This window comes from Oryzias melastigma, linkage group LG16 (genome assembly GCF_002922805.2).
Source record: "Oryzias melastigma strain HK-1 linkage group LG16, ASM292280v2, whole genome shotgun sequence".
Classification (NCBI taxonomy): domain Eukaryota; kingdom Metazoa; phylum Chordata; class Actinopteri; order Beloniformes; family Adrianichthyidae; genus Oryzias; species Oryzias melastigma.
Window position 1 is genome coordinate 7,519,565 of NC_050527.1, and position 25,194 is coordinate 7,544,758.

The 25,194-nt window shown below is 39.9% G+C and overlaps 1 protein-coding gene across 1 annotated transcript in view; it reads right to left on the reverse strand.

The window, feature by feature from the left end:
• adamtsl4 (ADAMTS-like 4) overlaps window positions 1-25,194 on the reverse strand; it is a gene marked incomplete in the record, with an annotated part of 50,366 nt that overhangs the window by 14,218 nt on the left and 10,954 nt on the right. The window contains 1 exon segment of the mRNA XM_024268077.2: window positions 9,083-9,188. Within this exon segment, the coding sequence (XP_024123845.1) occupies window positions 9,083-9,188 (106 nt within the window).

A 25,194-nucleotide genomic window follows, 5' to 3' on the forward strand; every position in this document is an offset into this window, starting at 1 on the left:
GAACTCCAAAATAGCCTAAAATTCCTTAGTAAATTAAATTAGTCAAAAACTAGCATGTTACTAAAATAGAAACTATACTTTAAATTAGCTTATAAAAACCTCTGTAGAAAAAAAACTGTAGATAACAAATTAGCCAAAAATGGTAGCATATTGCTAAAGTATTAGCTAAACTCCAAATTAGCATTAAAAAAACCTCAGTAGATGCCACGTTACCCAAACGAGCTAGCATAATTAAAATATAACAGCTCAAAATCAATTTTTGAACACTACTATGAAAGATTAAAACAAAGCCCATGAATATATTTATATTATATTTAATATATCGCTGAAAGTGTGATTGAGATTTTACGTGCCAAAAACATATGGAAAAGAGCAGGAGAATCACTATAATGTGAATGCTTACTCAACATTCACACAACTACAAACTATTTAAGTCTGTTTAAGAAAATGTTGACGTCATAAAATAATTAGTTACATAATTGTAAAAAGTTATGAGATAAGAGCTATATCATGGACGACGGTAATTCTTGCTCTAATGATCTAGTATTCCATCAACACGTTCACAGAGCATTAGATGTTAGTTCACCATGAAAATATCTTATCTGTCAGGGTGAAAATACATCAGCAGGAAGTGATCCAGAGCTCTGTTGCTTTTAAAGTCAAGAAGTTCACGGCAGACACCTGAAACCAAAAGTGTAAAGGGAAAACACCAGATGCACGTTTGCATTTTGCAAACTTAAAGGAACTCCAAATGCTTTCACAGAAAAGTTATGTGTTCATCGAGAAGGAACATTTAGCAACGAGGGACGAGGATTAGTGAAAACTGGGCTGTTCCAAATCCGCTATTGTGTTGTGTTTGTTTCTAGTCACGATAAGGAAAGCTGGGTGTAACTTTATTGACCTTCTGTAATAATTTAATAGACATCTAAGAAAGATGGTGATTCACAAACTAAAAAAAAAAGATACTGACATTTACTAACAGCACAGTTTGTACTTTTATGGTTTGCCTTACATCCTGACCAACAGATATTTTTTTCTAGAGTAAACATATTAAGAACATTGACAAGTGTATTTGTTCTTAGTAAGTGGAAGGAAGTTGTAGGGTGCTTCTACACAGGCACCATTGAACCTCCACCTGATGTTTATCTTTGCTGGTTTCTTGGGGGGGAACTGTGGTGAAACATGGCTGCCAACATCGAGTTGCTTGTAAATAAACTGTTGGTCCTTCAGAACAGGTAAACATCAGGTTTTAAACATGAAACCGAGGAGAAGACTTTTGCAGTGAAGAAAAACTAGACATTTAAAAGAAAAAAACTGTTTCTGAAAAACCAATTCAAGAAAACTGACGCAAAAATCCCCACAGAAATGTTTAAAGATAAATGGAAATTGTTTTTGGATTTTTAACATTTTCTTCTGATGATGGAGGACATATATAAAGAAAATTAAGCTTAAAATGGCATTTTATGAGTACTTCTTTATTCAAATTGCTTTAAATCAGGAGCAGACGAAAAAATTTAATTAAAAAAGACCCTGCTCTGTTCCATTCTGATGCATCCAATTGCAGACAAATAGATCCGTCTAAGTTTTCCTAGCCTGAGCTGTCATCTGGCTCAAAACTGTACACCTAGACAGATCCAAATACTGCTCACCATTTTTGTTGCATTTAAAATTTGTTAGGTTAAAAGTCTGAGGGGCTGTAAGCTAGTGGAGGAGTGTGCAAACAGAGAGCTCTCAGCAACAGGAAGGGAAGGGGTGGCGGGGTTGTTCCACACCAATGGTCCAACTCACAACTCAGAGGTGAATTTCTAATGAACTACTGCCACTCTTCCCTGGGAAACTCTATGCCAGGATGCTGGAGAAGAAAATTAGTCTAATAGCAGAACCTCAGATCCAAGTACAACAGTGCTGTTTCTATCCTGACCAGCTAAACTCTGTTTAGGGTGCTGGACAATTTGTGGGAGTTCGCTCGTCCAGTCAGCATGTACTGGATTGTGGATTTTGGAGAAGACATTTGAGGACATGGTGTCCTGTGGAGGATTCTCTTGGAGTACGGGTCCAGGGAGCCTTTCTGAGTCCGGTCTCTGTATTACCGGACAAGGAGCTTGGTTCACAGTAAGTCAGACCTGTTCCCTGTGCATGTTGGACTTTGGCAGGACTGCTCTTTAGCACGAGTTCAGCTCATAGTTTTATGGATAGAATTTTTAGACACAGTCTTGTTTGGGGACCACAGGATTTCCTCTCTGTTCTTTGCAGATGATGTTGTCCTGTTGGCTTCATCAAGTGTGAAGTAGCTGGGATAAGTGTCAGCACTCAGCACCACTAAGTCTGAGGAAACGGTTCTTGATTGTAGAAAAGTAGTTTGTCCTCTCTACGTGGGAGGAGTGCTCCTCCCCCAAGGGGAGGAGTTTAAGTATCTTAGGGTCTTGCTCATAAGTGAGGAAGGATTGGAGCGTGAGATCAACAGGCAGACTGATGCAGCGTCCAGTTATGTGGTCCTGGTACCGATCTGTTGTGGTGAAGAGAGAGCCAGAAAGTAAAGCTCATAATTTACTGGTTGATCTTTGTTCCTGTACTAACCGATGGTCATGACTGAACGAATGAGGTACCGAATCAAGTGGGTGAAATGATCTTCCTCCATAAGGTGTCTGGGCGCTCCCTTAGAGATAGGGTGAGAAGCTCGGAGGAGTGCCGCTTCTCCTCCAAATCAAGAGGAGCCAGTTGAGTGGGCTCGGGCATCTGGTCCGGACGTCTCCTAGTCCCCTGGGGAGGTCTTCCAGGCATGTCCCACTGAGCGGAGGCTCCGGAGGAAACCCAGGACAAGGTGGAGAGACTACGTCTCTTGGCTGGGCTGGCCTCAGGATACCCCAGAGGAGCTGGAGGAAGTGGTCGGGGAGAGGAAAGTCTGGGCAACTTTGCTTAGACTGCCGCGATACTGACGCTCTGCAGAAACTGGGTCTTTTAAGCGACACAGGATTTTATATTTAGCGTAAAACGGCATAATCATAATTAAAAAACCAATGGAGAGGCTGTTACAATAGTTTAAAAGATGGAGTGTAACTTAGTCTTCAGCTCTTAAATTCCTAAAGAATCCACCTCACATTAAATTGACTAGTAATTACCTTTAAATATTTCGCATTTGATATAATTGTAAATTATAAAAATAATTTGGCTCCTTCTTACTTACATTTTTTTGTGTACGCACCAACACTGCTTGTGTTCATAATTTATGACTGCTTCAATGCTGTTGACACCTCTCCCTCGCAAACACCAAACAGAAAGAATTAGCTAAAAGTGTAAAGAGGAGGTGAAACAATAAAAGGGCAGGGAGTATTCCCCCCTTCTCTCCCTCTCCATGTATTCTCTCCATCCGTCTGTCATAGTTATCTTTGAGAGATTAAAGTGGAGACAGTGACAAAAAGACAGCGTGGAGCTAAATTTGGCAGTTGAGTGGTGCCTGTCTCCCTCTGGATTCAGTCCAATCGTTGCCTCCGATCTGATGGAGTCATGATAGAGCACATTTTTGTAGAAAAATTGTCAATAACTTAAGTCTTTACACATTCCTCCAGCTCTGTGTCTCTCCGTTCGTCTCTATCACTGGCCTCCCATTGGCTTCCAACAGCCCTCTGTCCCTCTCTGAGCTCAGTGTTCAGACAGTGGAATATATGTCGTCTAAATATACTTCCCCACTATCTCTCCATCTAAACAAACTTCGACAGCCGAAGAGAAAGAGAGAGGCAGCAGGACAGGAAGAGGGTATGAGAGGGGGATGAGGGCTGAAACAAGAGGAATATTAATGTTCTGCGCTTAAAAAACGGCTGCAGAGAGTATTAATAAGAAATGTACACAAATCTGTAAAAGAGAGCAGCTCTAGAAGATAATCTGATGATGAAACCTACTCTGCAGCCACCCAAGTGATGATGAGAAACTAGATATGAAGGCTTGGGGGTTAGGCCAGCGGGAGCGGACTGCGGTAAACAGTGTGACACAGTTTACTTAGCAGAGAGGAAAAGAATGAACTCCAGCAGCGATGAAGGGATGCCAGCAAATGGGACTTTGGCTGACTCCTTTTGTCCTCGCGGTAAAAACGCCTGAGTAGTGTTTTTATGAGGTTGCCCTAGATCCCCTCTCCTCCCTGTGCGCTGCTCTTCACTTCAAGAAGCTTTTAAGGAGGCCGGATCGGAGCAGAGGCCAGGGACGCGCAGGAGATAGAAAGCAGTGAAAGGAGAGTTCAAACATGAGGCAGCGCTGGGTGATAGGATATCCCGTGTCCTCATGCAGACGGTTCGACTCCAGCTGATACCCCGACGTTGACTCCTGCTTCAAAAACACTGAATTCTTCCTGTAGATCTACAACTATATTTCAGACTTCACCGACAGTGACAGAAAAACATATTTTATTATTGATTTGCTTTGGAGAGGACCATGCTTTCATGCTGCTGGATGTCTGACTTTTTTTCCAGCTCAGGTAAAAAAAAGCTTAAAGACAGACATATGAGAAACTCAAATGTCCTGGCCTGTAGTCATTTTTTTGTCATAGTCTATAATATCATAGTCATTTGATTACCACTATTTCATTCAGTCAGAACAGTTCTAACCTGCATTGAGGTTCTTGTTTTTTTTTAGTCTTTCATAATTCCTAAGTCAATATTAAGCTTTAGCTTATAATGTCGAGTTCACGCCGCACACGGAAGCGCTGCGGAATGGAGGTCGCTTCTATTCGGCGCTCTTGTTAACCTATGGTGTAATTCACACCAGACGAGTGCCTGTCGACCTTTACGAAAAAATACATGTCTGGTGTGAACTAGCGGTAAAGCGGCGTAAGACAAAAAGAACAATATATTGGTTGTGTCCAAATTCCCTCACTATTCATTACTTAGTGCACTATATAGACTGTTACATATTTTGTAGGGGTGTACAAATCTACAAAAGGACATAAATGTATTGGATTTGAACAATTTGTAATTTGTCTCCCCCTCTGGTCACTAGCGGGAGCCATCTCCAGAGTACTAAACTCACTACGCCTCCCACCAGCCCCAGTGCACATCCCTGGATGCCGCTCACCAGACAGTTACTCACCTATTTCTAAAGCAGCACACAGAGCCTCACTCTGTGTTAAGTATTGTTTGTATCACCCAGCCTGCATTACTTAGCGTTTCATTCTGGACCTGATCTTCTGTTTCTGATCCTGCTTATTCTCTGATTGGCTGCTGCCTGCCCTGACCCTCACCTGGACCCTGAAATCTCTAGTCTCTTCTTTGATGCTCCCATGCTCGTGATTGACCGGTGCCTGTCTGACCCTGCTCTAGCTTTGAGGACTTTTAGCTGTGCTTCACTCCTGTCTGAATTAATGAACCTGCTGCACGTGGAACCAGCTGTCTGTCTGTTTGAGTCACTGATCATCTTTTGATCGATTGTAAAAACATTCCCAGAGGTCCTTTAATTATGCTTTTTTAGCCTAAATCAAAAAACCTGGGTCGTTTTCTGGGATACACTGTAGTTTCTTCTCCCATTTGCTATCATCCCCTATTTTTTTAACTCTCTCTTGCTAGCTTACCGACCCTTGCAACCACAACTTAATCAACAGAAACAGTGAGGAATGTCGGAGCTATCAAGCCATACAGTTTTGAGCCAGATACCAGCTCAGACGAGGGAAACAAAGACATTAATGGATCTATTTGTCTACAAGAGGATGCATCAGAATAGAGTGGCGCAGGGAGCTTTTGATTTGCCATTGTAGGTCATATGCCACACCTAAGAACTTTTTCCAATGGTGTCTGCTCCTGATCCAATGCGATTTAACTAAAGAAAAACTTAATTTTGAGCCTAATTTTTAAAATATATTTCTTCCATTTAGAAAATACTACAAGAACATGTTAAAAACACCATAAAAAACATTTTTCTTTAAAAAAAAGTGTCTGATTTGCTATAAAATTCCAGTAGCTATATAATCCCACTTTATATCATCTATTAGGGTTTAGAGAAGGAATATGGACATCGTCATGGTTATTATTTGCAACACATAAGTAAATAACTGATTTTCAACCCTTGTGTTAATGAGAACTGGCAGAAGATCCAAGAGTTTATCTATTGGATCTTTGACAGAAGAACTGACTCCTACAGAAAAATCAAAGATGCATGCTCTGGCAGAAAATACATGCAAACTGCTTGAGAAGAAACATCCAACACATATGTTAGAGTGATGTACGAGTTTAAAGTGTGACATTTGTTTTCAACGTTTAACTCTTTCCAGATGTGCAGCAGTCACAGACATACTTTGGAAAATATGCTAAATACTGATTGCTAAGTTGGGAGACAATGGGTCTCGTTTTTAGAAATCTTTGGTTTGACCCAACATTGGAGCTGAACCCACAATGTCTGAATTTCAGGGCGGACAATGTCACGTAAAGCCACAGAGATGGTAAAAAGGGCAAAGACAGCTGTTTGTTTAACAGATAATTACCTGTTTCCTTGTTGAGCAGGTAGCTTACAGTTGGCTTCAGACTTTATTGTGTGAAACCGTTTTTTAAAAAGCAACACTAAAAAAATTGTCTGAGAGCAGATAAAACAAAAACAATTATATGTTGAAGTTTTAAATGGGTTCTATTTTTTATTTAGAATTATTGTGTCACAAACGGGCAGACGGCTGGATTTGCATGCAGCAGGTTTATGGCAGGATGGCAGAAGTCAAACTCAACACAAAGTCCACAAAGCTAAAGCAGGGTCAGGCAGAAAGCAAGGTAGACCTTTTGTGGCATTTCTTATGATAATGTGATAGTAGATGTTGTTATTATGAGAAAACGCGACCAACGACAAAGCAATGTAGGCTGTTCGTCGCGTTATAGTAAATGTTATTAAAAAACGGCCAAAAACAACAAAAAAACAAGTCAGGCTGTTTACAGAACTTTCTCTTGATGACATGATAATAGTAGAACTTGTTATCACAAAAAATGGGTAAAAACAAAAGCAAGATAGCCTGTTTGGGGAGTGTTATCATGATAACATGATAACAGTATAATTTGTTAGCACAAGAAGTTGGGCAAATAAACAAGGTAGGCCTTTACCTTAATTTTTTTGTAATAACATGATAGTAAATGTCACAAGAAAACTGGCTAAAAAAAAGCAATGCAGGCCGTTTGCTACATTTTCTTGTAATAATGTGATAGTAAATGTCGTTATCATAAGAATAGAGGCAAAAAAAAGCAAGGTGGGCCATTTGTGGTGTTTTCTCTTGATAACGTGATTATAGTAGATGTTATCATTATCACAAGAAAACCGCCAAAGAAAGCAAGGTTGGCCGTTTGTGTTGTTTTCTCTTGATAACGTGATAATGCAGTGTTCCCCAAAGCATTTGCGTTTCTTTATTTGCGGTTTTTTACGTATTCAAAGATTTTTTTTCAGTCTCATGACTACTCTGGTTCGTCACAAAAAGCGGCCCGCATGGAGAAATGGCATCAGCTAACTCAGAAGCAGCTTGATAAATCTTGATAATCGCGGAGGGTAATTATCTTCCCGAGCAGGTGTTTATTATGGATGAAACCGGCAAATTGCTGGATAGAGATGCGCTCTCACACCTCTTTGATGAAGGAGTAAGAATGCGATTTTTTTAAGGCACAGAGAGAGCGACAGTCCTCATGAAAATTCTACAGTCTATTGTTCTGGATAAAAAAAAACTCTTTATTTTGACCAATATTCCATTGTTCTTCAATAAATGTTTACAAAGTATGATCACGGACATTCTTCAGCTACGGGGGGTGGAGGGTGAGACAGCGAGTGGGGGCTCTCCGTATTTGCAGATTTGCTGTATTTGCGGAGGTCCACGGTCCCTAACCCTCTTGAATAAGAGGGGAATACTGAAATAGATGTCGTTATCATTATCACAAGAAAACAGGCCAAAAAGAAAACACAATAGGCTGTTTGCTGCGATACAGTAAATGCTATCAAGAGAAAATAGGCACAAAAAAAAAATAGCAAAGTAAGCCATTCACAGAGTTTTCTCTAAATAACATGATAATAGTAGAAGTTATTAGCACAAGAAAATGGGGAAAGAATGCATGGTAGGCCATTTGCTGCACTTTTTCGTGATGACATGATAGTAAATGTTATCACAAGAAAACGGGGAAAAAGCAAGGTAGCCCATTCGCAGCATCTTCTGGTGATAACGTGATATTAGATGCTGTTATCACGAAAAAAAACCCAGCAATATAGGCCATTTGCTGCACTTTCTTATGAAAATGTTATATTAGTTTGACCATTTTCATTTTCTATATAATATTTCTAGTTTTGGGCAGTGCATATTTAACCACTACAGGGTTTTGTTTAGGAAAGAAAAAAAATCAAAATGTTCTCGTTTTGCTGCAGTGTCGAGAAACTTCAGCCATATGATCCAGTAATACTACATGCACAGGCAGATGGATAAACAAATGGGCACGGTGAATTATTTTCTCCCATGTGATCCACTTAGATTCTCATCTCAAATAAGCGTGCTCGTCCATATACACTGTGTGATATCATCTAACAGCTGTGCATCACTCTTTTCCTCCCTGCCCATTTTCCTGATTTTCCCTGTCTAGTCAAATTCCTCAAATATCCATAAAGTTCTTTCCATTTCTCCTCTCTTTATCCCTGAATAGATAAACAGACACAAGCGCAGCTAGCCTATTAAAAACATTAAAAATGAAAACTAAACAAGCGCATGTAACACCCAGCTTACACATGTGGACATGTAACAAAACACTCGCATCTCATCACCTCTCACCCCCCCTCCCCATTAAGGAGGAATCTGTATGCTGAAAGTTGGGAGGAGAAGCTTGGCAAGAGAGGAGGGCAGAGAAAGAGGGGGATGTTGGACTCAAGAAGAGAAAAAGGGAAATTCTGAGTTGCAGACATTCTCCTTCTGCAGGTCTGCTACAGTGACTTAAAGGTAATCATAGAGGGGTCGGCATGCAATGGAGAACTGCCAACACACTTACACCAGAAATAACTCCGCTTCTTGGCTATGCCGTCTAAAACTGCCCATAAACCTGTTACCGCTGAACACGGCTGCAGCAGAATTGTGGACTACTGTGCGAGTGTGCTCACTCACCCTCAGTGAAAGGCTCCCAGTTGTAGAAGCGACCCATGAACTCTTGGGCGTTAAAGGCCGCACACTGCTCTGCTCTGGAGTCCAGCGCTCCTCCTCCTCCGCACACCTGGAGGACAAAAACAATAATTCACAAGGAGAAACCTCTTAAATTCTGGGCTGCACTTTGAAGCTATATCAGCAGCTGTTTCAGTCCAGGTCTCAGGAGGACGGAGGGTGGAGTGCAGCGAGAGGAAGGCGAGAAAAAAAAAAAAAACTGCTAATAACGACGGGTGAATTAACTTGAGGTAAAAAGCAAACACTCGGTGTCTCTACACACAAGCCAGCACACACCGAGTCTCAACGCTGCTCCAGGCAGGAGCCAGCGTACTGGAAGCATATGGAAATGATAGATTTTTTGGAAGCAACTGCTCACATAAATTCACTGTGACTTTTCAATGCATGACCAAAGAATGCGAGTTACTGTGTGAGCACGTGTACGGGTGCATTCACGTACGAGCAACTGTAGAGTCCTCACGGAGCCGTTGAGGAAAGCGCTTCAGGATACCCGCTTTTAAAACGGCTGCCAAAACTACGGGCTGGCTCCGCTCCAGCAGGTTACACTGTACTCAGTGTAGCTGGTGGAGTTTGGCACTTCTCTGCACGCGCAGAAAACAGCACGTAAACAGTCATGTGCAGAAGGAAAATCCTCTCTTTAGTTCATATTCAAGAAAAAAAACACTTTAAAACACTATGAAATGGTTACCAGATTGTACAGTACGATAACCTCACCTCATGATGCAAGAGTCTGTCAGACCATCGATGGGAGCAAGAACGTTTTCCAAACAGTGCTCCTGCATTTTTCACTACTTTTTGTTAAATAAATAGTGAAACAATATAAAATAATCCTGCTAATTAACACAATTTAAAGAGATTCATGAAAAAAGTTCCTGACATGTACCGTACAACATGTATTTCTCTAAGGCTTCACCTTGTGTTGCTTGTTAACAGTGTGTCCTTACAGCGATATGCATTGAATAATGTGGTGGTATGCTTTTTACCATCCAAGATTTAGGGACAAATGGTGTGTATTTATATAGTGCTTCTCTACCCTTGTTCTCGACAGCATGCGTTAAAGCGACCCCTTCTCCGCCAAGGGTGGCCAACCCTGGTCCTCAAGAGCCTCAACCCTCCAGTTTTCCCTGATCAACTTTCTGCTCAGGTCTCATTTTTAACTGAACACACCTGATTTAGGCTGTCAGCATCAAGCAGTCCAGTGACAGCTGGATAAACTGGTAGGGTTGAAGGTTATTTTAAGGATAAACAATCCTTAAAATGAAAACTTTTAATGTAAACATGCATAGGATAGCATAAGGGTTAAGACGCAAACACACTGATGCCGGCTCCGCTGTCTAACGCTGGAGCCAACCTATGTAGGCTCAGTGTCTAGCTAGCTCAAGGACACTTTGACAGGAACCAAACCTGGGATTATCTGATCAGAGGTTGACCATTCCACCTCTGCACTGCAGCCAAGAGGAAGTACTGGACCAGACATACCTAGACTGCTAACCATCATACTGACACCACCTTGCTTTCCATTAGTTCTCAGAAACTGAGTGTTTTGGCTGCGAGTTTGTTTTCAACTGACATGTCTTGTGTGTATATTTATGTTTTAACATTCTAAATATGGATTTTTTTGTCAATTTTGCCTTTTTTCCCCCTTTTTAAATGAAAGTTTTTCTTTATGTATAGAGTTTTGTAAAGTTTCTCTTCTCTTCTACGTCAGGTATACCGTGGGAAGCCAGAAACATTCTGCCTGGCAAGATTAAAGCCCTTTGGTCCTCGGTACACAGCTGGCAGCATCAACAAACACACACATACGCCAAAACACACACACACTGGCATACCACACACAAGGATCTCAGATTTCTTTGCAACTAAAGCCCCTGTCTGCTCCACAATCTTCTTGTCTTTTCTCCTTCTTTTTGTTCCTCTCCAATTTTTTTTTTTTTTAGTCTGAGTTGCTCTTTGCTCACAGCTGTTGCAAAACAGCTGGACATTTTTTAGCTATTCATGTAGGGGGACAACAACAAGCGAATCATTGAGCTCATATCCAGCACAGGTTGACGGTTCCCATGTGAACGAGCCTCTGTGACTGAGTGTAACTAAAAGACTCTCATGGATTAAAAAACTCTGATCGTGTATTGTCTGGCATTGGTCTCCCTGGATTCTTTACCTTCACGGTTTGTCAGTGTGTAAGTGTGTGTTGAAAAGTATCTTGCTATTATGTAAAAAGCACTAAAAAGGATCTAATTGATGGTTTTGGTTATGAAAACACAAAACCAGCTTGTAAAAAATGTATGTTACAGTTTGCTCAAGTTGCATCCGCTTGAAACTCAAGGTCCTTTCAGTGTTTTTTTTTCTTTGTAGGTTAAACATTACTGTCGGTGAGACCTTTATATTATAGGCTAAATTCAGTAGTATCAGCAGGTTGTTGAAGGTCAGTATGTATCTGTGCAATATTTTCACAGAATGGTGTAAATCTGTCCCGTCTTTAGTGTGAAATGAGGTTGGGAATGGCTGTAAATCTTTCTGTTGCACATAAACATGTTGACCTCCCTTTAAAACTGGATCCTGGTTTCCGGACACAAGTGTGTGTGCACTTGTAAGACCGTAAACAGCGAGAGGACAACAAACTTAAGCAGAAACAGGGAAGAAGGAAAAAAAAGAGTCCAAACCAAAGATGTGAGTGGAAGGAAAGAATGCAAGAAGCAGTCAAAATGTTTGCATTCATGAGTATGACCCACAGGAGCGCTAAAGTGCGAGTGGATTCGCCTCCCTGGAGAGTTTAAAGCATGTAAAAACATCGGGAGGCTAATGGACTGAGTGGAGACGCACGGGAGGGGAGGTGAGGAGTAAAAAGAGACGAGAGAAGACATGCTCGCCAGAGATTCGTGGTTCTGGAGGAGAATTAGGGTGTTATTGTAAGTACTTGCATACTGTGCGTACAAGGTGAAGGGTCTCCATAACATGAATAGAGAAGAACAGGAAAATGGAGGGAAAACACTAAGTCAAACGGTGAGAATAATGATGTCTGGCAAGTACAAATTCTCCATTTTAGGCTCGATTTTTGCGGCTTTTGCAATAGATTTAAGTATGTTTGACATAAAAATAGGTTTATTAAAAATCTCAAATGCAGTTTTAGCTAAAACTTTGACCTCAACTTTAATTCCACAAATGTTTCTTAGTTAGACTTCCAGAAAATAACCCAGTTTATTAGGGCTGGGTTGAAAAAAAATGATTAATCGATCCATAAGTAAAGTTTGATCTAATGCATAATGCTAAAGTCCATTAGCTTGATGCTAACGTATAATGAGATTTCCCATAGGACGGCTAATGCTAACACTCGGTCAACCTAAACTTATATTGCTGACTATATCAACTGGCAGGAATTTTCCAAACTCTTTTAAGGAAATATTATTTAAAGTAACCACTTTTTTGCTCATGCTTTCTTCTTCTTCTGGAATAAACTGTAATGCTATACCGCGATCGCCACCTAGTGGCCAAACGGAAACGCCCTCCAGGAGAGGCAGAACAATAGTTGGAACTTCTGTGTTTGAGAGTTACTGAAACACTATTTGATATTAACAATCTCATTATTATTTTACAATAAATGTTGCAATTTGCGAACTGTATCAGATCATTATGAATATCTTTAAAACACATATAGTTTAATAATGTATTCCTAAACAAATATATCTAAATATGTACATAAAATGTTATTGAATCAAATTAAATTGAGAGGATCAAAAGAATCCGGCGGGGGGTTCAGAACCAGAATCGAATCAATCCAGGATCTGGTGAATTGAATCAAATAGATTCTGGAAATTATTGACAATACCCAGTCCTACAGTTTATATATTTAAAAATGAGATGTGAGTGGACGCTCTTGCAAAACTAGATCTTTCTCGTGTCAACATCTAAGAAAAAGTTGTTGATCCTCATCAGAAAAGTCAGTTTTCCTTAAAACCTCTGCTTTCAAACTTCAAAAAAAGATCTAAGTGTTTTCTGGAAAAATGCAGAAACCTTTTATCACTAGTATGTTTGCCCAGGGAGAAGCTGCTCACTGCCAACTCATTCGCCATGCGAGCCCATGCCTGCACATTTGACCGCATCACCTCGGTTCCTTTAAAGAGGTCATTCCTCAAGGATTACTGCAGCACTTCCAGACAAAACAAGTGACCGTTGGCCCCAGCAGCCATAACTCAACAAGCAGCAGGACTAATCACTGTGTGCTCGACTCAAATCTATGACATGCTCGCGTAGTCTCAGTGATTAACATTCTGTGGCGAATGCTGAGCTGGAAGCCATGTGCCTATAGGTTGCAGGACGCCACCTTGGTGTTTGGGTCACCCCCAGTTGAAGGTTAGGGGCTCTCTAAAGGAAACGGTGAGGGTTCTTGCTCAGCTAATTGTGCGAATGGTATAGTATGCATTCACACAATTAGTTGTGCATGAATCCTCACCGTGCTCAGTAAGGATTCACACTTTAGTGATTCTTATGCTTCCTTACGTACGTTTTTCAGCAAGTAAAAACTCAATTACACTTGAGTTACAATTGATTTCATCAATCTTGGTATCAAAATGTTCAGCTTGTTCAGGACGTTACTGCTTGTATTTTTGGCATTCACTTTTAAACACTTTTGAAATATTTAACCAAATATGTCATATAGGGAATGAATCAGAAAGTCTTTAAAATTAAGTATATTTAGATATATTCATGGGCTTTTTAGCCTACCTAATATTTTAGCAACCTGTTAACGCTTTTGACTGATTTGTTTTCTACTGGGGTTTTTTAGGCTAATTTAGAGTTTAGCTATTATTTTAGCAACAAGGTAACGTTTTTAACTAGCTTACTGAGGAATTTTATGGAGTTTTGCTAATAAATAAACAATGTGCTAGCTTTTTTTTGGCAAATTTGGCATCGACTGAGGTTTTCTATGCTAATTTGGAGTTTAGCTAATATTTTAGCAACATGCTAACATTTTGACTAATTTGTTATCTAATGGGGTTTTTATGGGCCAATGTAGAGTTTAGCTTCAAGTTTAGCAACAGGCTAACATTTTTGACTAATTTTGCTGAGGAATTTAGGCTATTTTGGAGTTTAGCAAGTATTCAAGCAATGTGCTAGCTTTTTCTTTTTTATATATTTTTTAGCTAATTTGGAATCTGCTGAGTTTTTTGGGGCTAAATTGGACTTCAGCTCATATTTACACAACATGCTAAATATTTTTGTAAAATTGACATGTATTAGGGATTTTAAGACAATTTTACTACGAATTTTTCTGAAATTTAGGTCAACTTCAGCGCACTTTCATCGTTCTTTAATGAAATTTCTAGTTTTTAGCTAATTTAACGTTTCCCTTCAGCATTTAAAGTAAATTGCATCACAATTTTCAGCAAACAGCTTCAGCTTCTTCAGCAGCTATATTCAGCAAAAAGCATTCACACTAGCATTATCGCAGGTAATACAACGTTTCTAGTTTTACAAAAACAGTGCAAACAAAACGTCAAAAAATGACAAAAATTGATTTTCTGCCGCTTTTCATTTTCTCCCAGAAACAATAGTAATTCATAGAAGATAAGCCTTCTTCAGTCTTGAAATTAATTGATTGTAGAATAATAATAAAAAAACAGAATGAAACTGTCGAAGGAGTTTGAGTTGTGTGCATCAACACTTACTGGTTCAACACTTTCAAGTCACCCGGCAGAAGAAAAAGTCTTTAAAACTTGGACCAAAGACTATTATCGAAAAATTCTGGCTAACACTTTCTAATTCAAGGTTTTAGGATGACAAAACAGGATTTTGTCTGATTGCCTTCTGGGTTTTTCATTAAAAAAAACACGAAAGAATGGCAACCTGTGCAGGTGGAACCCAGCTCTCCTCCTGCGACAGCTGACAGACTCCAGCCCCACCACCACCGCTCTCTACATGACTAAAATCTGTAAAAATCTGAGCCACGTCGATTGTTTGTACAGTTGATGTAAATCACATGTTGTTGGTTTAAATGTTTATCTATGTTTCTGATTTTGCAGCACATCTGGCGCTAAGCTGCTTCTAATTCATTGAAAGTGAGTGCTAAGAAGTTAAAGGAGAATAGAACGGCGCTTTCCAGCATAAAGCTGTTCAGCGTCTTGGAAAATGATTTTAGAAAGATAAATATGACCATCGGTGCTTCTCCGATGTCCATCTGTTTCACATCAGGCCATTTAGTTTGGATTTACTTGACACTGGAAAAAGGAAAACCATTTAGAATAACAGCAGGGGTATCTGTGCATCACTAGTAGCATTAAACTAATAGGACTAAGAACGTACAAAAGACAGAACCAGACTAATTCAGAGGGACAGTTTGTGCATTTGTGTAGATTAAACCACAAAAGCCACATTGTGTCCCTAGTTATCAGTTTAGTTAACTACAGGCTGTGCGGCAAGCATGAGTCTCCTATTGCAGTCATTAATGGTATAGCTCCAACGTTAAAAGATGTTTGATCCTTACATCTAAAAAAAGGTTAAAAATATGGGATCAGTCTATTTTATGGACTTCTAACATGATCTTTTAAGTAGGATGCAGTGTTAATCACAGTTCAATTGGTACCAGGAGGCCAAATGCATTATGAAAAACACCTCTAACATCATTAAACCACAGCTGCATGGTGGTAGAGGTTAGCATTCTCGCCTCACAGCATGTCAAATCCCAGCCGGGATCTTTCTGTGTGGAGTTAGCATGTTGTTCCAGTACATACACGGGTCCAGACACATATTTCACAGGCTAATTGGTTACTCTGATTTGTCCCTATAGGTGTCCCTGTAACAAACTGTAACTGGGATAGGCTCCAGCAACCCCTGACCCTGACAGGGATTGAAGGGGTTTGAAAGATGGATGGATCTTTAAACCGATAACGTAAAACATCCACCGTTTAGTCTGATATGTTGTAGACAAAAGGAAAACATGACTTCTTATGAAAGTTACTGCACCTTGTTCAGTTCAGCAGGTAACCACTAGGAGGCTTGTTTCTCAAATAAATCAATTCGTACTCACTTTAATCAAAAAACAGCTTCAAGTCCCACTCCAGCTATATTTCTTCTATTGTAAAAGTATTCCCAGTGGTCTTTTAATTATAATTATATTTGTTTTTTTCAAGATATATTTTCTGCAGCGCAGAAAGGACTTAATAGAAATGAATCTCTGGGTTGTGGGCGGGACTGTGGGAGCAGAAGTAGCCCTACATCGATATCCCAGCATTCCTTTGTTTACACTCTCTCCTGCTAGTTTACAGCTTCTCACAAACCCAGGCTAACACTAGCATAGCAAAAAACCTGCGAGTTATGCGTCCATAAAGCTTTAAGCCAAATGCCATCTCGGACGAGGCGTTAATGGATCTATTCGTCTTCAAGTGATGATTACATTTTGAGAAGGGACACATACCGTAACTCTTCAACCGTTTATATGATGAACATGAATCAGATGATTCTGATGGTACAAATTCCCCTTTCTCCAAGACAGAATCAATTTACATTAATTGCATAAACATTTCACTGATATAAAGTTTTGCAAATCAGTGCAAGGTCACGTCAGAATCTGCTTGAATCACATTAAAGAGTTGCAGTAGTCGAAAGAATGTCCAGATTGGAGTGAAAGGTTCAGTGGTGCTGGTGTGTTCATTTGGTCCTTCAACTCTCTGTTTTGGGACAGTTCTCTGTAAAACTCTCAATTTTAAAGTGATCATATCACTCGTTTTACATTTAAAGTCACTTCAGCCACCTTTTCTCTTGTGGTTCTGTGGCTCAGCTGAAACTCCGGTCGGCTGTAAAACTGCCTTCGGCTGGTGATAAAAATGCATCAGCAAGTTGTTGAAAAACTGTACCCAATAAAGAGGAAATTAGTTGTTCCTCTCGCATTACAGCTGCATTCAAGAATTTCTGGAGAAGGTTAATCCGATTTTACTGACTGTTTTTTTTATGAGCGTTTTATTTACACAGCAGTTTACAGTCCTGCTTTTGTTTATGTGGAAGCAAGTTTTCTCATGTCCCCCTGCAGCTCGGTAATGGAGGCACTGAAGCTGTTCTGTATTTAAGCAATTCTCCCAAGTGTCTCCTCCTTTCACTTCAGATGCCAGAGTTAGTCATGAGTTTGAGACATTTCTGAGCCTCTCCCAAACAAATTTGAATCAACTTTGTTTTGATATAAAAAGATTTGCCCCATTTAGCCTAAATCAAATGATGTTATGCGTGAGATCAGGTGGAAAATTGCTGACGTTCAGCACAAGAACAGCGAGGAGTGACAGAAAACAGACCGAAAGGAAATTACAGAGGAACTGGAAGCAGAGCCGGCTGAAGGAGCAGTAGCTGTAGAAAAACAGGTAAGAAAACTGCAGCAAAGAAAGAACAGCTCAGTCGGAATGAGTCCATGTGGCTGCGGCGCGTGGAAGCGTGTGCGCCTCCCGCAGCCCCACACATCTGGACCTGCGTGACACCAGATGAACCCGACAGTGAGTTTAGGAGCCTTTAGAGTTGAGGAACGTGGCTCCAAACTAGTCCAAATAATATACTTGCTGTGTCCCACCGTCAGAGTAATGACAGACTGTCATTAGATCAGATCATCTGACTCCTAGTGGCTTACAGCTATCAACGTTACATCACGCCAGGATCTGTCGATAGAGGAGACAAACTCCAGGCCGAGTCGCTTCCTTCCACCGAGGATCCTGCTGTGGCTCAGGAACAGATTAGCATGAAATTGATTAAAGTGATCTGAACAGAGGCTGCAGTTTTCCTCTCAGTTTGCTTGCAGATATTTCAGAAACCAAAAATTAAGAGGCAAGTTAGGAACACAGTTCCATTGACGATCAACAAAATAATAATCCTTATAGAGTAATGATTCTTAACTTCCTTATTGTAAAATCGGTTTCTTCTCAACAGACATAAACATTTTGAGTTTTTTTTTAACTTATAATATGGTTATGAAGAGGTCTTGTTTTTGAAGTTGGTGGGAAAAGTTGTATTGCAGCCACAAGTTAGTGAAGCATGTGACAAGATCTCTAACACCTCAGTGTGTGATATATCCGTAAAGCAAAGCCACAGAGTACAACCTCGGGCTAACACTGCATCCGGTCTGGTTCTGGTGCGGTCTGGCTACAGGAGATGACTCACATTGGCTGCAGGTTCTGCTGCCGACTCCGCGAGACTCCAAACTCCCATAGATTCACACTATAAACAGCCATTTATACAGGAAGTACAAATCTGACATGACTTGAGTTATATTCACAACACTTTTTTTTTCTGAGTGACTCGTCTTCTTATAATGGGTAAACTCAGAACTTTTATTAATACTTATGAAGGTTTAAATCCACCTATTTGAAGACAGCAAGTACAGCGGAAAACAAGTTTATTTTGAAAACTGTACGAGATGCACTTTACACTCGCTCGCATGATTTCCGGTTTAGGTTTTTAATAGCCCTAACTTCACAAAAAAAGTGCTCAGATTTGAAGCCAGCTAAATGGATATGGAGCGCCGGAGAGGCTGAACTGGACTGGATGCAGTGTGAGCGCCTCTCGCACTTTTCAAGTTACATAAGGACTCTGGCGTTGCATCGTAGGCAGTGTGAGCCCAGGGTTAGACATTTAGAACACTGAATAACTCCTACAAAACATGGCGACTACGTTTTTTTAAAGACCCACTTCAATGAAAATCATGGGGGATTTTTTTTTTGTTTGTTTTTTTACATGTTATTGTGTTATTTGACATATATAAAGACAATTAAGCTCATGATATCATTTCTGAGTATTTCTTTAATCAAATCTTTGTGAATCAAGAACAGATGAAAAAAGTTGGAGGGGCACAAGCTCCCAACGCTTATTTAGACTTTTTTATAGTAACTATCAGGCATATTTGTTTAAGAAAAAAGGAAAATGTCAAGTTTTCCCCAGATATTATTCACAATCTAAGTTCAAAGCAGCTGAAAAGAAAACTCTGATGAATCTGGCAGCATCTAAACACATCACTTATGCATATGTAACTTGGAGAAAAGTCACATAATTTGTGCATAAATGCGGTTTTGTGTGTGTGTAACAAGCGATCTGTGTGTAATTTATAAAGATTTGCATGCATAGTTAGTTTCAAGCTGTTGTAATTTTTGTGCATGTATAAAATTGTCATTTGTTTTTTTAATTTTGTTTGCCCTTATGCACAAAATGCATTGTATTAGTTAAAAATCAAGACGCACAAATCCAAAGTTACGCACAAATCAGGAACTGTGCAAATCAGGATGAGTCTATTTTCTCTCCATATTTGGCATGTGGCTAAAAACTGTTGGGCTAGATAGCTCCATTATTGTTCACCATTTTTGTTGCAGGTGGCAGGTGAGGGGCAGCAAACCAGTTGAAGAGTGGGTAAACAAAGGGATGATGGGAAGTAAGGACAGACTTACTCTGTGGCAACAGTCCTGCCCACAACTTGGAGGCAAATTTCTAATGAACTACTGCCGCTCTGCATAAACTGTGTAATAGAAAACAACACAGATTATTGGTTTCTCCAAAAGACGGAATAATTATAATTAAAAGATCACTGGGAACGCTTTCAGAACAGATCAAAAGGACCTAATTGTAGAGAGAAGATAGAAAATTTAATGAATATTTGGCAAAAATAATTCTAAATTGATCTACTGAAGTCAAACTTTCTGTCATTTCTAGAAAAAATCTAAATAGTCATTCCAATCTTCGAGCAGTTGTTTGTTTTCCTATAATAAAGATGACATTTGGATGCATGAGTGGTACCTTAAGCAGTGAAGATGCTCCTCCTGTGTTCACATAAAATCGATATTAGTTTCTCCTGATGCACGTCTGTTTATAAGTCCTGACTACTTTCAATGAGGTAAAGCAGATATTTGACTCCATCACAGTATACAATGTTCTGAACTGTTTTTTTCTTTTCCAGCTGAGCTCCATCACTTTCCCCCTCATTAAAATCTCACTTTCCACCAGGCTGTGTCGCATTGAGTTCAGCTCAAGCCAAGATGACGATAAAGGTTGGCAAGATCCGTCCAGAGAACGAAAAGGTTCATCAGAATCAGTGCATACTCCCCCCTCTGTGCTCCAGAAGAGGACCGCTCATTTGCAGATCACCCCTGATGGAGAACATGAGAAGATGGCCTCAAACCCTTTTTAACTTCTTCTAGTTTTACATCTGCGCTCAAATCCCAGTTGGGAACTTTCTGTGTGGAGCTTGCATGTTCTCCTCGTGCGTGTGTGAGTTTTCTCTGGGAACTTCCTCCCACAAGTTAAAAAAAATGCTTTACAAGTTCATTGGTAGCTCTAAAATTGCCCTTATAGGTGTGTATTATAAAAACACGTGACCCTACAACAGACTTTTCAGCCATCCAACAGTAGTTGGGATAGGCTCCAGCAACCTCATGACCCCAAAAGTCGTTCAGCTGATTCTGAAGATGAATAGATTTATTTCTTTGTAGAAAATTAAAAGATAAAATGAAAAATATCTTCACTCTTTTGTTAAAACAACAATATTAAATGTTCTTCAAATACCCAAATTAAAAAAAAGAACAACAACTAAGTAATGGAAAAAGACTACAACCACCCCCACCCCCTATTTCTAATGATATCCCCTTTAAGAGGCCACCTTAAATCCACCTTCCATAGCTTTCTGTCCCTGTTAGCAATTTGGGGGCAAATGTTTATTCTGATGATGGGGGGAGGGGGTGAAACCAGAGCTTTAGCATCCATAGAAACCCACTTCAGAAAGGAAACGTCTGTTCTTCTTTGTGCACTCCAGACATATTCCTCTCAAATTCCACCTTTCCTGCACATCTCCCTCTGAAAGAATAACTTCTCCCGTCATCTCACTCCTCATGTGCTCACTCTCACACAGACACACATTTTTTTCCACAAACCTTTCTGCAACACAAGCTGTCTTTTGTTTTTCCTTCAGGAGGATAACTTCTCCTCTGATGCAACAGCAGGCCAAATTTCTTTGTGTAGACCACTTTTCTTTAGCCAAAAGCTAAAAGAAAAAATGGTTAAAGAATGTAGAACCTTGGAGGAATTATCCAAACAAAAACATTAAATTGGCTTCATTGTTCATACCTGCTGTCTGATATGTGAGCTGCTATTGTTCTAGAGTTTCAGTTAAACTGTATCACCATGAAAGTAATTCACAAATATATAGAAACAGTGCTAAAATATGCAAACAGATACTCTATCAAACTAAAAATTAAAAAAAAAATGTTAATAATTGAAGAGGCTTTTCAGAAAAGGAAGAAAAAAGCTGATTGTTATTGCAGAGGTGTATTTACGTGAAGTTGTCGAGTCATTGATCAAATTAGACGAGCTAGAAATCCTGTTGAAAAGATTCTCCTGTGAGGAGAACTTCACAGAAACTACAAGTTAGAAGCAGCTAAAATAGATTCTACGTAGAGAACCAATCCAATGAAAATTGTGTTTTTAACGTGTTCTTGTAGCCTATTTCTCATAATCAGACATATATCCAGATAATAATGAGATTGTTAATAGCATACAGTGTTACATGGATTCTCAAACGAAGAAGCTCCAACAATTGTTCTGCCTCTTCTGGAGGGCGTTTCAGTTTGAAAAAAATCACACCTTATTCAAGAAGAAGAAGAAAGTATGAACAAAAAAACTGTCCTTTAGACCAACAAATGGTTTCTTTAAAAAAATTTCCTTAAAGACTTTGGAAAGTGTATGCCTGAGTTTATAAAGATCGACCGAGCATTAGCATTAGCCGTCCTATGGGAAATCTCATTATATGTTAGCATCAAGCTAGCTGACTTTAGCATTATGTGTTAGATCAATATCTCTACTTTTATAGATCGATTATTGATTAAGAAAGCTTGAAGGATTCATCAATTTGATCAACCCAGCCCTACTGCTAACCAGCACAGTGCTCCAGATCACCAAACTGGTGATCTAAACTTCAAGCGGGCCACAAAAATGACTTTGTTTTATCGGCAGATCTAAATCTTCACAGCTGAAGAAACCATTAAGGACTTGATGCATTCAGAGGCGTTGAACCATGCTGCATCGGTGGAACCACACTGACGTTTTAAAAGGTTTATCTCAGATAAACTCACGCCTGAAAGTGTGGAATTTTACTTGTTTTGATGTCATTAAAGCTTAAGTTTTATGCACACAGTGGAGTTGAAGAAGTAAACTGCTAAATTTGATTTAATTCTGTTCTAAACTCATGTTTGACTTTCTACTCAAATCAGAATTTCAAGGATTTAAGAGCACAAAGATGAACTCCTCCTCCCTCTAAGATCTGATTTTCATCAGCCTCCATCACTACATCCCTCATGACTTGATCTCTCCCTTTGCCCTTTCAACACCCCCCCCCCTACTTCTGTGTGCAGATTTTCTAAAAACAGTGCTCTCTTTCACTGCAGCTCCACTGCGTAACTTCCTCAACCACCCTGAGCTTATTTACACACATTTCCAACACATGCATGCCCACATTCACCTTTGCCTCCCATTTCCTCTGTCCCTCTCCTGGTTCCCCCACTGCTGCAATGCAACAGTAAAAACACACTTGTGATGGGCCTCAGGCGCGCAGTGGTATGACAAACACACCTAATAGATAATAGGATGTGTCACACTCAGTCTGCCTCCCTCCCTTAATCGCTCCTCGCACACATATCGAGCGCATGCAAGCCTGGGCGAAGTCCTGCATTCACTTGAAACCCATTTGGAAGACGCATAAAAACCAGGACCCGGCTGCAGACACAAACAAGCTAAAACAGAGGCTCACAGTGAGTAAATATGTAACCCGGTGAGTCAGCATCAGCCATCACAGGACTGCTATTAGCCCCGCTGGCACACACGGGGCATGCTTCCTGCCAAATCGGCTTTGACGTGAGGGAGCGCAGGGAAGGAGCGGAGGAGGGAAAAACAACAAGGGGTGCCGCCACATTATCTGGAGGGAAGAGTCAAGGGCCTAAAAGTGTCAACCCGGCTGCGACTGAGTGTCTACTTCATGGCAGCAAGATGTAGGCGAGTGGAATCGAAGGTGAGGGGAGCTTTTTAAAACCCAATCTTATCAGCTCCCCTTACGCTCCCACTGCAGATAGACCTGCAGCGAGTGGAAAAAATAACCCGCTCACATGTCACTTTGAGTATTTTTGTCTTCCAGATTTAAATTCTCTTCGTCCACACAGAGCAGCCTTACTTCTTACAGAAATGATGGCCGTTTCACCATAAACATGCTCGGTATGATAAGTGCAGCTGTGCAAGGATGTAATCAGATTAAATCTTGTCTAAAATTTAAAATGAGAGGATGTCTAATCAGAAAGGAATGCATATGATAGCAGGCCGGAGCACTATAGTGATAGATCTGCGGTCGGAACAAGGTGGTGCAATGATTTGCAGGAAAAACCCAGAAAATTAGAGTTTGGCTCTTTGGGTCCTCACCATTCTGAAATATCAACAAATCTCAGATTTCAGAGGTTGAAAGATTGTGTTGATTGAAGTTAAAAGAAATATCCAGACCTTTTTTTGTTTAGAATACACCCATACAATAAGATTATGGAGATTATTAGGTAGAAGCTGCAAATAAGATAAAGAAAATAAAAAAGTTCACTTAAGAGAGGCCATCTAAGTCTTTCGGAGTCAACTTTATCCACGTAAACAATCATATATTACTTTTGGAACAATAAAAAACAAATTATTTATGAAATAATAGTTATTTTTTGGACCCTTTTCATACCCAGAAGTAAAACGACTCGATCTATGAGGCTCCGCCTTTCGCACCATTTCACGACGTCATCCTAGAGCTGGTGTTCCTCCACATGCAAACAAACAATCTCCGAACTTGATATGGATATTTTGGAGCGTTACACTCTTGACCCACAGTCCGATCCGGATTTGGAAGTGCACGAGGAATCACAGCGACTCCAAAGACGTCTGCAGGACGTTTCTGAATGCTAAATGAAAAGCTAAGAGAAGTTTCTTCATAATGTTGCATTGATTACAGAGCTGTCCGTTTTAACAGGTGTGCATGTGTCTATACGTGAGGGGCAGTGAGTGTGGAAACATAGCATTAGCTCTCGCATTATATGCTTATACTGCACAATTTTAGCTAGTTGTATGATTTACTTAAGGGTCTGGATCTTCAGGTTTAATTGTAGGAATGGTGAGGTTTAATCCACTTTGATACACGCCAAGGTTAACAAAACAGTCATCTGTGAAGTGGCGATCACAGACAGAAAGTTTCTGGCTCTTCTTTTGAACAAACTCCTAAATCTCTCGCAGCCTAAAGAACATTTCCTCCATTTGAAAGAAATTATCTCACGAGTCGTTGTTTTCTCTGCAGATTAGGTACAAAAGTAGCCACTTTTTCTGAGTCGATACTAAAATAACAACACTTTGCTAATGATCACCGTAAGCTCCGTTTATGTCAGACTGTGGGTGGAGCTGGCAGAGGAGACTCTTCCTGAAAAGGGCTGTTCTCACTATGTGACATCAGCGTGTGGGAGGGGCTGCTGCAGGTATTTAGAGGCATGAACGGATTAAAATACCTTTTGGGGGCTCTTTTTAGCGAGGAATGGACAGTATAATACACTTAAAAGCTCAAAAAGTAGAATTTTCACGGTATGGCCCCTTTAAATTCAGACACTTTTTTTTTTTTTACATTTTTGACATATTTTCCCATTTAGATACTTAAGTTGGTGCTAGTTTGATCTGGGAGAAATCTCACTCAAATTTGAGGGGCGTTTGATGCTGTCAGACTTGGAAACCAACATAAAGAAGTAAAAAAAAACAAAATACAACCAAACCCAATCTCAAACTAAGACAGATGTGTCACTTCACTTTAGAGGCCAGAAAGTCCCAAAAGATGGGAAAAATGGATTTGATTCATTTAATTTGTGCAATTTCGTACACAAATCCTTAAGCCTTGAGGAAAGATGAGGAAATAAAACTTTTTTATGGAAGTGTTGACTTTTTCTGAATAAAAAAATCATTAAACCCTTTAACTACCTGCTCAACCAAAGAGTGGGAAACATTTAGAAAACATGTTTTTTAAAATATTGATTGCGTGTTTTTTTTCCCCCAAGGAA